The sequence below is a fragment of the Pollachius pollachius genome (assembly GCF_949987615.1).
Source record: "Pollachius pollachius genome assembly, chromosome: 9".
Taxonomy (NCBI): Eukaryota; Metazoa; Chordata; class Actinopteri; order Gadiformes; family Gadidae; genus Pollachius; species Pollachius pollachius.
In genome coordinates, this window is record NC_136942.1 from 13,689,501 (window position 1) to 13,702,967 (window position 13,467).

Below are 13,467 nucleotides of genomic sequence, written 5' to 3' on the forward strand. Positions count from 1 at the left end.
CCCCTTGGCTAGGACATCCTGGCTTGGCTGTTACTGCATCCCCGCCAAACCCACTTCCCCAAACCCCTCATGCCACCCTGTGTGTGTGTGTGTGTGTGTGTGTGTGTGTGTGTGTGTGTGTGTGTGTGTGTGTGTGTGTGTGTGTGTGTGTGTGTGTGTGTGTGTGTGTGTGTGTGTGTGTGTGTGTGTTCATCTTGCGTGTCAGGAATGATCTGGGTAGACTGGTGGTTTGTCGCTGGTCGTTGACACGTTGGGTCTTCCCCTTCCGCAGGCATGGGAAAGAAAGACGACCCCAAGCTGATGCAGGAGTGGTTCAAACTGGTGCAGGAGAAGAACGCGCTGGTCCGCTACGAGTCGGAGCTCATGATATTGTGAGTGCCAACGTCGTTCCATGGGGTTGGGATTTTGAAATGCCTTCTGATGTGCGGAGGTATTTTGTGCCGCCGCTTAAAACAATCAGGAGTTTGGCTTAGACGGTGTGATTGACGCACGACGCCCGTTCTCTGTGTCGCCCGAACACAGCCCTGAAGCACAGGTTGTTATGGGACGTTAGTCACGGCCCATATAATAATAATAATCTGCCGCTCTGCCTCTGAATCGGAATCAAAGGGACGTGATCTAAAGAGAAGCTGGTAGGCTTACTTTGCTACATCGTACCCCGGAGGTCGTCTCCGTTCAGTTATAATGGGCACTTAAGAGGCTGCCGACGTCTCGCCGTCTCAACCCTTACGTTTCACAGCGACGGCCGTGCTCAAAATCATAATGTATTCCCATCCTCCTGGGCATTATTGCCTTTCCGCTGACTCACACTTTCTGTACTTTTCATCCTACTTTTTCTTCTCATGTCAAAAAAGTGGCAGGCATTATCCAAGCACATCAGAGTTCCCTTCAATTATATAGCGTCATAGAAGCTAAGCGAAGCAGTCGGATGGCCGGAAATACGAACGCTGAGCAAGACGTGTGTAGACGAATTAGCCTAATAACTGGTCTCGCCTTGCCTCGTTTGTTCCCCCAGCGCCAGGGAGCTGGAGCTGGAAGACCGGCAGAGCAGGCTCCAGCAGGACCTGAGGGAGAGGATGGCTGTGGAAGGTAACTGCTGACTCTCCAGGGAGCTTCCTTCCTCCAATCTGGAACCCCCCCTCTATCTCATCCTCTCTGAGCCACTGACGTGTCTCACCCACTCCTTCTGATTTTCTTTGTTTCCTTCCTTCCTACATACTCAAACTCTGCCTTGATCCCTTTTTCTGTCCTTTTTGTTTTATTTTTGTAAATCACTGATCTGCCCCCCCCCGCAGACCACCTGAAGACGGAGCAGGAGCTGAGCCGGGAGAAGCAGATCCTCAACGAGATGCTGGAGGTGGTGGAGCAGCGAGACTCCCTGGTGGCCCTCCTGGAGGAGCAGAGGCTCCGCGAGAAGGAGGAGGATAAGGACCTGGAGTCGGTGATGCTCTCCAAGGGCTTCAACCTCAACTGGGTGTGAGGGCAGCCGCCCCCCCCCACACAAACACACACAGACCAAACTGCCTGGAATGTCCTTTTTGCTTTTCTTTCTTTTTTTCCCCCTGCAAGACTGCGATGTTTCAGCTATGGAAAGCGGTATGACCCCGCTCATCGGCCCGTACTTGCCGCTTTCACAGGGACTTTGGGTTGTGTGTGTGCGTGTGTGTTTTGACAGGGCCCTACGGAGAGGACTGACGGATGAACGCAGAGTCTCCGCTACTGCCACACCCACAGCCGTGAATGTGTCGTGTTCTCCCGCTACAGCCACGAGTGAGACGGAACGGATTCTGTTTATTTTTTAACGTTTACGTCGGAAAAACCGGCTGCTAGAAACCGATGTTGACGTTAGTTCCTTCGGTCACTTCTTATGTTTACGTTAGTTTTTTTTTTTTACGCTAAACGGTAAAAAAAAGAAAAAATGGATGTTACCGTTTACATATTTGCTCCCTTCCCCCCCCCCTCCCACCCAGAAAAGGCTTATGGGGTCCCCCAAGTCTCCAGAGCTGGAGAGACAGCCACAGCTTTAGTATTGCTTAAAATGTTCCTCTTTATAAGAGGAACTTTGGGAGAATTTAGAAAATAATCAAAGGGTTTTATCATCTAAAGGGAAAAAAAAGAGAGGTTGGGTCCTGCTGATGTAAAGGAGTTGTACAGATTCACTGGTAGGTATATCACATTTCACAGTATATAGAGAGTTCTTGTTTCTTGCTTTGCAAGGACTGCTAAAGAGATTGCTTGCGTGTTGCAAAGATGCCTCACACTCAACCCTCCCAACTGCGGGGGATCCGTTGTGATTGGCGACCCCGACGAGGGAAACTGACACTCCACTTAGGCTGCCTCTCTATCCAATCACAGGCCAGCCCCTGTTTCCTTAGGAGTTGTTTCCGAAAGAGGCTCAAAGACTTTATTTTATTTCATGCTCCCTTTTCCCCTGACAATGATTTTTTAAATCCGTTTGAATGTGGCCGCATGGGCTTCACAAGCACTCATTAGAGTGGGTTGCTTTCAGCAGATATAATGTGTTTTCCTCTGTGTAACCAGAGTAACCAGACCTCAACCATTCTTAACCAGGCATACCTTGATAGGAACTGCATGTCAAGAACAGCGAGCACAGGATCAGGACAAAGTCTGCATTTGTTGGACTTGCATTGTCTGATTACAAAATAGATTAGCAAACACAAAGGGATTTTAAGACTTCCACAAAGTAAAAAAGTCATTTTCCCCATTGCCTGGTATTTCTTGGCAGCAATCTTGATTTGGGTTACATCAAACCCAGTTTTAATCTACTAGCTCAGTGCAATAATAGCACACACACAAACATCTGTGGGATTACATATCCCTACTCCATAACGGGCATTAGTAGAATGAGAATGGCTAAGCCTTCTCCCTTGGCCGTTATTGAGGGTTCCTACTGTGTGGTATTGTTGGTTTGGGGCAGGTTTCTGTTGTTACTGGCTAGGTCCACTGAGTCAGATGCTACCGGACATGTTGGTTCAGCCGCTGCAACAGCAAAGGAATTCACCACAAACACATAAACGCTAGTGTTATTCTTGAACAAAAGGCCTTTTTAGTTCTGTCGTCATCTGACACGTTTCATGTTGGATGTCTGTGGGTTTACTTTGAGGTGTGGCAAACATTTGTACATCTCACTGGGAATACACTTTTACTTTTTTTTAAGTCAAATGTTTTTATACAAAAGGACTTCATAACCGTTTTTGTTTTTTTTAAGCATAGAGCTGAGAACATGAGATCTACGAACAACCCGTGGTTTGGAACGTGTAGTTCCTTGTTCAGCGTTTGAATCCACCAGTTTTCTCACAAACTGTAGACACAAAAGGGTCTTCACTGTTTTTCTTGCAAAGACACCTTGGGCCAGAGGCTATATTTATGACTTGAGCTGTGAAGGAAACGTTACACAATTTCAAGGCTTTTAAATGGTGTGACATGTTTGACAGATTGTGTTGATATTTATTAATGTGTGCAAGGCTGTATTATATGTTATTATATGTACAAAAAAATGGAGTCCTAATTTTTAAAATGCCATGTTCACTATCGACTTGTAAATGCTTCATGTAGCTAAAGCCGCATAGGGTGTTGGATGTATGCTGAAATGGCAATAAAACAATGCAGTTATTTTGAGTCATTATACATATCACATCTTTTGTGTTCACTACAATATGGAGTCCTGTTTCTGCTCTGGCAGCAGTTGATGAGGTTTGATGGAGTAGCCAGCACAAGGCCAGCTGTTATTCTTTGGTGCCACATCTGCTTACATCTAAATATATCCAATGTTTTCAACTGTAAATTGAGGCGATAAATGGCACATATATAAATCTCTATAAATAACTATTATATAAAACGATTACCTATAGAGCCACCATACTTTAAAATAGGAAAAATTACACAAAAACAGAAAACCCCAACAATTACTTTGTTATTGTGCAAGAACTTGTAAGCAAGCAATTAATGAACAGCCGTATGAATTTCTTAGCTTGTCTATTCATATGCATATGCATATATACAGAATTATGGAATCTTATAAATATTTACACTTCATTTCACCGAGAGAAAAACATAATTGATATGATGAACCAAGCTTTATACATATTTGATTATTCATTAATATCTGAGAGCACCACTTTACTAGAATCAATGTATCCAAAATACTGTTTGTCTAGATCAGTGAAGCAGCATCGAACAATGGGAAGTTATGAAAAAAACAGATAAGGGTCCAGCTTTTCTGTCTTTCCCAATGTTACAGTATCAAACACATTGGTAATGTAAAATCGGATACTCCTGCAAAAAAAATAATAAATTCAGTTAGACGCCAACGCTCGCTGTTCAGACACCAAACTTGTTTTTGTTTATTTTTGAGATGTGTATGTGTGTAACAGTATATGATGAGAGAATTTGGATTCATTTGGAATGATGCATGGGGTCTTTGGGGGAAAGGCTCCATGAAGTTGTAAAATCATTTAAGATTATCCCTATTCAAGGCCCTGTCTCTTCCCCCTGGGCTGCAATGAAGGATATGTAAAGCGACATGTGGATTATGTAAAACGGTTCCATCGCTCCAAACACCAACTACAGCAAGACATAGACGGTATATGCATAGTAAAACTCCATAAATGTAATACAAACCCTCCACCGGCTACAGGAACCCCCTATTAGCGGACGGTTCTACAGTAGAAAATGTCCCTTTTCTTCTATTTCTGCTTGTCCCTGGGGGCCACCGTACTGCAGCCCCTTTCTTAACATTACATAACAGAGATCTCCTCTCATCGAGTCGACCGCTGGGGAAGGGGGGCTGTGGTCAGCGTGTCAGAACACATTTCGTGCACCGAGACGCACACCCACATGGGCAGCGGCTGCGAGCGCAACGCCCGCCTGTCAGACGTTGGGGGGGGGCGCTAGCACTCCTTCCTGCCTTCAGCGTGGAGGCAGAAACAAGGCCCGTAATGTAAAGGGTGGTTGAGTTGCGGTGGGGAAGGGGGAGAGAGATGATGGAGCAGAGCTTACTGGGCCACGTCGCGGAGCCCGTCCAGCAGGCGCTGGGAGGCGTCGCCCTCCTTGGCCCCGAGAGACGCCATGAGGAAGTGGACGTCATTGAACCGTCACGTGGTCGTCGGTGTGAGGCAAGGTGGCCTGGACCAGCTCCCGCCCTCGGTCCCTGGTTAAACAGTGGATTGTTTAACAAGTTACACCTGGTTAATAGAGGATAACCAGGTTTAACCAGTTACACCTGGTTAACATACGATAACCAGGTGGAACAGGACGCATTAAGTTGGACTGTATAAGAGGACGCCTTAAGGTGGACTGTTAAACAAGGTTTAACCAGCTACACCTGGTTAACAAACGATAACCAGGTGGAACAGACTTGTCCTCACCCTCCATCTGCACTCTGTACAGCAGAGAGCAGGCGTCCACCGTGTCCAACATGCCTCCAGTAGATTTACAGCCTCTGGACACCTGAAATAAAGAAAAGTCCATGTGAGGCTCCAACCACAAACAAGTTCAACACACTGTAAGCATACTAAAAAAACGGCACATTGTGGCATTTACAAGGAAAGAGTAGGCTACTCCTGAAAAATTCAAGAGCCAAGTTGACGTGTGTGTGGAGCGCATCTGAGTGCATAGCCAGAAGATAATGAAATGTTCCTGAAGGATTTGCGGAGGGACAAACCAGTGTTTCCATCTGTCCATGGCTCTATTTTTAGACAACGAAATACAAAAATCATCCCATTTGAAAGGCATCTGCTGAGAGAGAGTTCCTTCTTTCACATACCGCACATACATGCACGACACATTACTTTCAACCATATTTGCAGAAGCATTCTTTAATTAAATTCTTCATATAAATGTGTTATTCAAATTTTTATTTAGCGGCATTAGTATTTATTAATGGAATGGAGATAGCCTATACCGCCTACTCAAAGAGACGGGGAAAGACGAGCAAGATGAATTGCAATGAGCTACATACACATCCCTTTAAAATAGCTTGTTTGAGTCTATTCGATATGCTGTATCTTTCAACTGTCTAATTGGACACCCGGCCAATCAGCAGGTGCCGTTCATTGCATTGGAGTGAAATCCGTTGGCTTGACTGAGCAAACTCATTATATTTATTACCTTCTTGATAAAGTACAACGCCAAGTGCCAGTAGTTATGACAGGCCCAGCATGTAGCATCCCTGGACAAATTATCAAAATAATTATCTCTGATGCATAACTATTCCACACATAAGTACACTTGGGAGTCATTCCAGACACATGGTTATCAACAACGTGTCATGTTATTAAATCTTCTCCATGCCGAGGTTTGCAGCTGAGGAGTAGGAAGTATTCGAAGAAAGAAGCAATGGACAAAGGGAAGCGGTTGGGAACACAGCTGCCAGTCTGTCTCCAGGAAGCTGAGCCCCTGTTCCACCTCGCCCTTCATGTCATGACCGTGGGCCATAGAGTGGACCCACCAAGGGGCTGGCCCCCTTATCTCTGGATCCTTGGAGATCAGGCGCGTTTACATTTAGTCTTTGAGCAGAGAGAAAATTCAAAGATGTATAAGCAAGGATGTGAACAATTGTGATTACGATCTGGTTACGAACGTTCTGCACAAGCGGTTAAAAATATCAAACATTGGACCAATGGACATAGGAATAAGAAGCTCTTCACAGTGATATGCAGGGGAAAGAAAGGAACAACTGGGCTACGGGAATCCAAGTTAATTAATGTTTCCTTTTCCCCGTTTTATTAATGCCAACTGACAGTCCCATTAAACAATGCCACACAGTGAACATTCAGACCATGTAGGTGTGAGGGAGTGGGCCATAGAACTGACTGAACGGCAAATAAGTGCTTTCTTTTTTTTAATACACAAACAGAGACGAAGCAAGATGAGTCTACATGCGAAAAATAAATTTAAGGGTTAGGAAATAAAGTTACCCAAGCGGCTCAAATAAAAGAAAAAAGCTAAAAGACGCCGGTAAGCATTTGGCAACGCTGCCAAAGATGACACACTTTTTACGGCTACTGTTGGGGATACAGACAGGAACAACAGCGTCCAAAGCGTTGAACATACCGCTACAGAAGCAGCAGCAGCAGCTAGCTGAAGACCTGTGAGAAGACGTCAATAAGTAGGGCTCTGTGTCAGATGCGTGTGATGTGGAGAACAATCTATCTTTTCTCTCTCATAGACTCTCTCTCTCTCTCTCTCTCTCTCTCTCTCTCTCTCTCTCTCTCTCTCATACATAGGTTTGTTTGCAGAATGTTTGAAATGTTCAATCTCAACTGTAATGTCAATTCACTTACAATATCCTGTATCATGTACATGGGTTTGTTTGCAGAATGATTGAAATGTCAATCTCAAGTGCAATGCAAATTGCATCCTCACTCACACATACAAAGTAAATTATTCATCTTGGCAATTTTTGTGTTTATGGATGTTTGTGATGTTTTGCTAAGTATATGACTGTTTGTGGTGATTTACCCTAACTACTTGTCTTGCTGGTTATATCAATATTGTTTTGATCTTAAAAAAAATAATAAACAGTGCTAATTTTTCTGGCATTTTGGTAAAGACAGGTGTTATCTGAAACCTTATTCTCTTTTGGGTTCCATTGTGACTATTAATTTGTGTAGTGTAACACTTTTTGTGTTCTCTGCTTTCCATCTTCATTTTGGAGTAAAGAAGTGTATGCAGGGTTTAAAGGGGAAGGTATTTTTTCTCATCTCCAACCTTTACGTCCGCGTAGATTAGCTTTACCTGCCTATCCACCGTTCAGTCACTATTTTTTTTCTCTTATATCTCTCTTAAAGTATCTCTTTTAAAGATCAGACGAGGTGGGCCCCATACATATCTTCGCCTTGGGTCCCCGATTTGCTAAAACCGCCACTGTTTCTAATAAAGGATAAAGGAAATATCATGGGGGCGGGGGGAGTCTCCGACAACCTGAAGGAGTACAAGCCTTTCAGGTTGCTGAGAACAAACACATAAAAAGGACAGTTGTTAGACAGATGTTACCCAACGTGTATGGTGGACCTTGGCCCCTTAAAGATTGACTTGAGCATGTGACATCTAGATTACGGCGCTCACTCTGTGGTCGTGAGGAGCTGCGATTATGTATTATTCAGACAACCCGGCTCAGGCGACAAAACTGTGCGAATGAGTGTGAACGGATGAATAGATCCATGCTTTTATTAGTCCATTTTAAGATACCAGTATAAATAACGTCTCTTTTTATGATGGTGTTGCTGTGTGGCCACATACAATATATCCAGTCAGTCTCACAGCCTGTATAACGTTCAACCAACTGTGAGAATCCCCTTTTGGGTTCACCTTTTGTCTCTTTGTACCCAACGTGCATGCGGTTTTGAACTTTGTAACATTTTCCTATAAAATTTTAATACTTTCCTTGCTTCGAGTAAGAGGCTTGGTGAAACGCTGCCAGTGTGTCTTTCCATAATCATGCTCCATTGAACCAAATACTTTGCTGTCAAGAAGTGTCTAGAGGGAATCAACTCATGAAACAGTGTATAAGCTGATGTTGTTCTGTTTACGTACACCGTTTTAATGAGCGCTTGAGTCGAGCTAAGCATGCATTAACCTATGTGTGTGTGTGTGTGTGTGTGTGTGTGTGTGTGTGTGTGTGTGTGTGTGTGTGTGTGTGTGTGTGTGTGTGTGTGTGTGTGTGTGTGTGTGTGTGTGTGTGTGTGTTTTGGTGAGTTTGGTGTAGGCCTACTGTGTGATTATTAAACAATTGATAGGATTTTTCCTTTATCAATTTTTGGCTATCGATGCATGTGTAGGTTTATAGCCAGTGTGCTGAGTGTTCAAAGTTCAACCATTTGGTGTAGCCATGGCAACAGCAGGTAAGCTCTGCACCCTCAGAGATACGGTAGACCTGTCAAAGTTGAAGTTGCAGTACCTAACACATAATATCACCGCTTAAAATAACCTGGTCAAATCTGTAGTCTGTAATCTGAATGCCACTAAATCCTACACAGTGCATCTTTGACAAAAGTATTTTAGTCTCTAAAATAAATACTAAATATGGGACTCTCTGGGACATTTGAATGATTAGGGATGAATTTAAATAGCATAAACAAGCGCAAAACAAAATTTAAAAAATGCCACATCGTTTTAGTCGGGTGTAATGTATTGTGTGTGTGTTTATTGCTGGATATTTCATTTTTGATTAAATAAGATGCTAGGTGAACCTTCAGAATTCCATATAGTAGTGACTGGTGATCCGTTTGGCTGGCTCGGACACACATGGCCGGCAAGAGGAGCAGCTGTGTGAGCCGGGCTGCCAGGTGTAAACGCTGGGAGACTAAGGACAACACAGAACAGCACAATCAACCATACTAAACAAATCATTGTGTTTGTCTCTGGTATTTTATATATTTATGATTTACCATAAATTACAATGATGTCAGCAACTTGAATTGAAGAAGACAATGTCGTTTTGTCCCCAGAGAACCGCTAAGGCGTCAGAATGTGATCTTGCAGCAGCGTGGAAGGCTACTGTGGGCACAAATGGGTCTAGCTATTGCCGTTTCATTTTTCATTAAAATAATAATACAGCCTAAAACACTTCATCGTTATAAACGTCTCTTGGTGGCACATCCCAGGTCCTATTAATCATATATGATCAGAACCCTTCGCGTTCGCTAGGTCCCTCACCGAAGATTTGCACTTCAAACTCACAACCACAAAATTTAAAATGTAAACAGTTGTTTTTGCGAAATATATCTATAAAGTTTCAAATATAACACACAGACATATACAATTATGCACATACAAAAAAAAACAAAATAAAAGAAATGACAAGCAAATGATAATAATAATATATATATATATGTATATCCAAAACAAAACATACTTTTATCACTATATTAAATGCACATTTTATATAAAATATCTTTCCTCTTTTTTCATATGTAGAAATGTAAATATACGACTTTAAGACAGACATTTAGAGAGTGTATTAGAATTTAAGAAGGTAATCAGGAATCTGCTTGATGCATATATTTTTTAAGTAGGCTAATTGATCTAATCCTGTTTGTTCAGGAAGTCGTGGCAGACTAGCCATTAATGTTTCAGGACAGCAAATTGAGTTGCTGCAATTCATTAGTAGCTTTACGTCCCCTCTGCCTTTGGTACTGCATAATTCGCACGGAGGCCACTTGGAGAGCAGGCGGCCGTACCCTACGCCTAGGGTACGCTACTTGTTGACCCAGATAAATGCGGCTGCAGCTGCACGCAGGTGGAGCAGTGCCACTGCAGTAACATGTGCCGTTATAAAGTCATTGGCATGTATGTTGAGCAAGGATTACAGACATATATTTAGGGGGGAGTTTGAAAACAATCAAACACAATTTATTGTTAAAATCCAATTGCATCAATCCGTTAGATTTATGGTCTATTGAACCTTTCTCCTTTGTTTTTATCACAAGGTTAGGTTTAGCAACCCACAGAACCATAATAGAAACTTTTGTCTATTTACATACCTGAATTGCAGGAAGTATAATCATGCCACCAACTGTAAAACATCCTGCCTAAGAGCTCTTTGACAAACAAAGTTGAGGGTAAAAAAAGCGTGATATCTGATAAAACATTTGCATCAGGAATCTAAGGATTGATATTGGACTTATAAATCAAGTACTGGTCGGGCTCCAATAATTGTATAACAATCCTTTAAGTGCTTGTTGTAGTGTTAAGCAGCTTCAATATGAACAAAATAGTATGCCATATAACAGAACTGTAATGTGTAGTTAATAAATGTTATAAATAAATGTAATTAAAAAAACCTTTATTATGTAATGAATGTAAACTCTTTTTTTCTTGTTTCGTTTGTAAAGGTGAAATAATTCAATGTCAGAACATGAAGCTTGCAGAAATACTAGTTATACAGTTTCTTAATTTTTCATTGTTGGTGAATGGGCAATGTGAGAACTACAACAGATGCGTTGGCCTCTGGAAAGCTTTAAGTGGCTTCATCATGGTGAAGACTATTACAGGACGCTGTGGGAGGCCCAGCGAGGCTCTGCTGAAGTTCCAGAGACAAACTCCAGCATCATTTCCAGTGTCAAAGCTCTTCATTCTCCTTCTACACAGAAACAAAACTATTACTAGATCAATTCTCTCAAGGTACAGATGCTGTCTCTTACTACCAGGGGCTGAGATGTAAACCTCAAACAAAGTTGACATATCTTTCGCCTCCAGTGGTTTCAGTACATTGGTGAACCTCAACGATTTCAGGGTGAGCCCTAGGCTTGTCAAGGAAACCAAGAAATCAGCCTCAAACCTTAAGAGAAACACACACATAATATAACAATACAAATCAAATGTTTTATGGATGAGTTCACCCTTCCCTCCGCTCAGGTTTTTCCCTGATACATAAATTCCTAACTGACCCAATGCCGGGTGCATTTGTCCATCTGTAAAGTAATGTGCTGCAGACTGGATCAGGAATATCCGCTCCAAGGAGAAGATGTACCTCAGAGTTCCTATCTTACTCAGGCTGTATTCTGCATCGTGTGATATGTGATAACATAGTGGACAGCCTCAGCTCTGTGTTTCTAAAAAGTAAAAGTATTGTAGGAGGCTGGTTCCAATATCCAATATCTCCCAAAAACTAAAAATCTGGTGTGAAAACTTTTTGAATGCATGGCTTAGTAACAAGGCTTCTAAAAAAACAACATGGCCTTTAAGTTGCAATGCAAAAACATTTCAATGAAGAATCTGTCTCTGTTTCCATCCCATGAGGCAGGAGGTTGAGTTTTACCACAAAGCTCAAGAAACAGACGCCCAGAAAAGAAGTGTGGATCAACTCCACCATGAATTATGCACACTGTCAGCGTCCTCCTTTCCAAACCATAAAGGACACAGAAGGGCTGACGAAGGACACACTGGCCACAGGCTCCACACCTGTTAATCAATAATATGCATTGGTTAAACCAGCCATCATCACACACACACACACACACACACACACTCAGAGTGATCTCCGACATGGCAGCATGGATTACCATCTTAATTTACCATTTTCCTTCAATCTCTAGAGTAAACTGGTCTCCAACGTCATCATCATGTGTCCTGGTTATAGAGGACCACCGAAAACAACCTAGGTTGAGTGAGGCACCCACCTAGGTGGCGTGAAGCATTGGCATTGCTACAACTTACCATGCCTATCAAGTGCCAACAACATACCAGCAACATCAACAGCCTATTTTTCTCGGGCCTGTCAAACATATTTGAGTGCTGTATAGCAATCATGAGCAGCCACAGGTATTACCTGGTATTACCTCACTGTCTAAATAAAAAATCCCATCCAGCTTTGCTCCTTTGTCATTTAATTTGTCTTTCAATAAGGGAGGAGATCCACTTTGCTGAGAATCTTCGAGACAGTTTATAGATTCATTCTCTAACTTAAAAACACATTTACAACTTCAATAAATAAAGAGAACTTGAAGGTTTCCGGATAAATAACAAGGATTTACTTTCCTCAAGAGTTCTCAAAATTGGTTGAAGAGGAGATGTTGCAGGGGACCAGTGATGAGGTGATGGTATAGGGGACCAGTGATGAGGTGATGGTATAGGGGACCAGTGATGAAGAGATGGTATAGGGGACCAGTGATGAGGTGATTGTATAGGGGACCAGTGATGAGGTGATGGTATAGGGGACCAGTGATGAGGTGATGGTATAGGGGACCAGTAATGAGGTGATGGCACAGGGGACCAGTGATGAGGTGATGGCACAGGGAACCAGTGATGAGGTGATGTTATAGGGGACCAGTGATGAGGTGATGGCACAGGGGACCAGTGATGAGGTGATGGTATAGGGGACCAGTGATGAGGTGATGGTGCAGGGGACCAGTGATGAAGAGATGGTATAGGGGACCAGTGATGAGGTGATGGTATAGGGGACCAGTGATGAGGTGATGGTGTAAAATACACACAAACAGATAAACAAGTTAATATGATATGATAATTTTTGAAATAGTTACAAATAATGAAATTGTTCTATATGACTTTCCTAGTAACCTGTCCCACTACTGTTGCCATCAGGACAACATAGAGGGTTGAAACCCCTTCGATGTTGTTGTCCTCAATGAACCCCGACAGTGTGCTTCAAGTGCTTTGGTTGAAGCTGTTTCGAGACCAGAACCAGCCATTGTTCTGGTCTCAAACTGTCAACATATTCTTCACAAAGGCAACCTCAGAGCAAAACCTGGTCAGATATCAACTTCTCAGAGTCACAAAGGTGAATACCCGAACAGATTCAAACAACAAGAATGTCCTTGTCCTCACCAATGCATTTGGACATTTTTATTTGAGCTGCAACAACAAGTTGGCCCTTCAAAAGCATCCTTCCAGTCTCGTCTTGCCTCATTTGCTTATTACTTGTCTGTTTTTTAAATGGCATTTGAAGAGCAACAGCCTTTGAAATAGTCATTGGAATTTATATTT

At 42.6% G+C, this 13,467-nt stretch overlaps 1 protein-coding gene across 8 annotated transcripts in view; it reads left to right on the forward strand.

Annotated features, from left to right (window-relative positions):
- mical3a (microtubule associated monooxygenase, calponin and LIM domain containing 3a) overlaps positions 1-3,639 on the forward strand; it is a 44,452-nt gene extending 40,813 nt beyond the window's left edge. For all 8 annotated transcript variants that reach the window (XM_079743647.1, XM_079743644.1, XM_079743642.1 and 5 more), the window contains 3 exons: positions 272-371; positions 1,016-1,089; positions 1,296-3,639. In XM_079743647.1, coding sequence (XP_079599773.1) covers positions 272-371; positions 1,016-1,089; positions 1,296-1,480 — 359 coding nt within the window. In that variant the 3' untranslated portion in view covers positions 1,481-3,639. The remainder of the gene's footprint in view (positions 1-271; positions 372-1,015; positions 1,090-1,295) is intronic.
- The last annotated feature ends 9,828 nt before the right edge of the window (positions 3,640-13,467 follow it).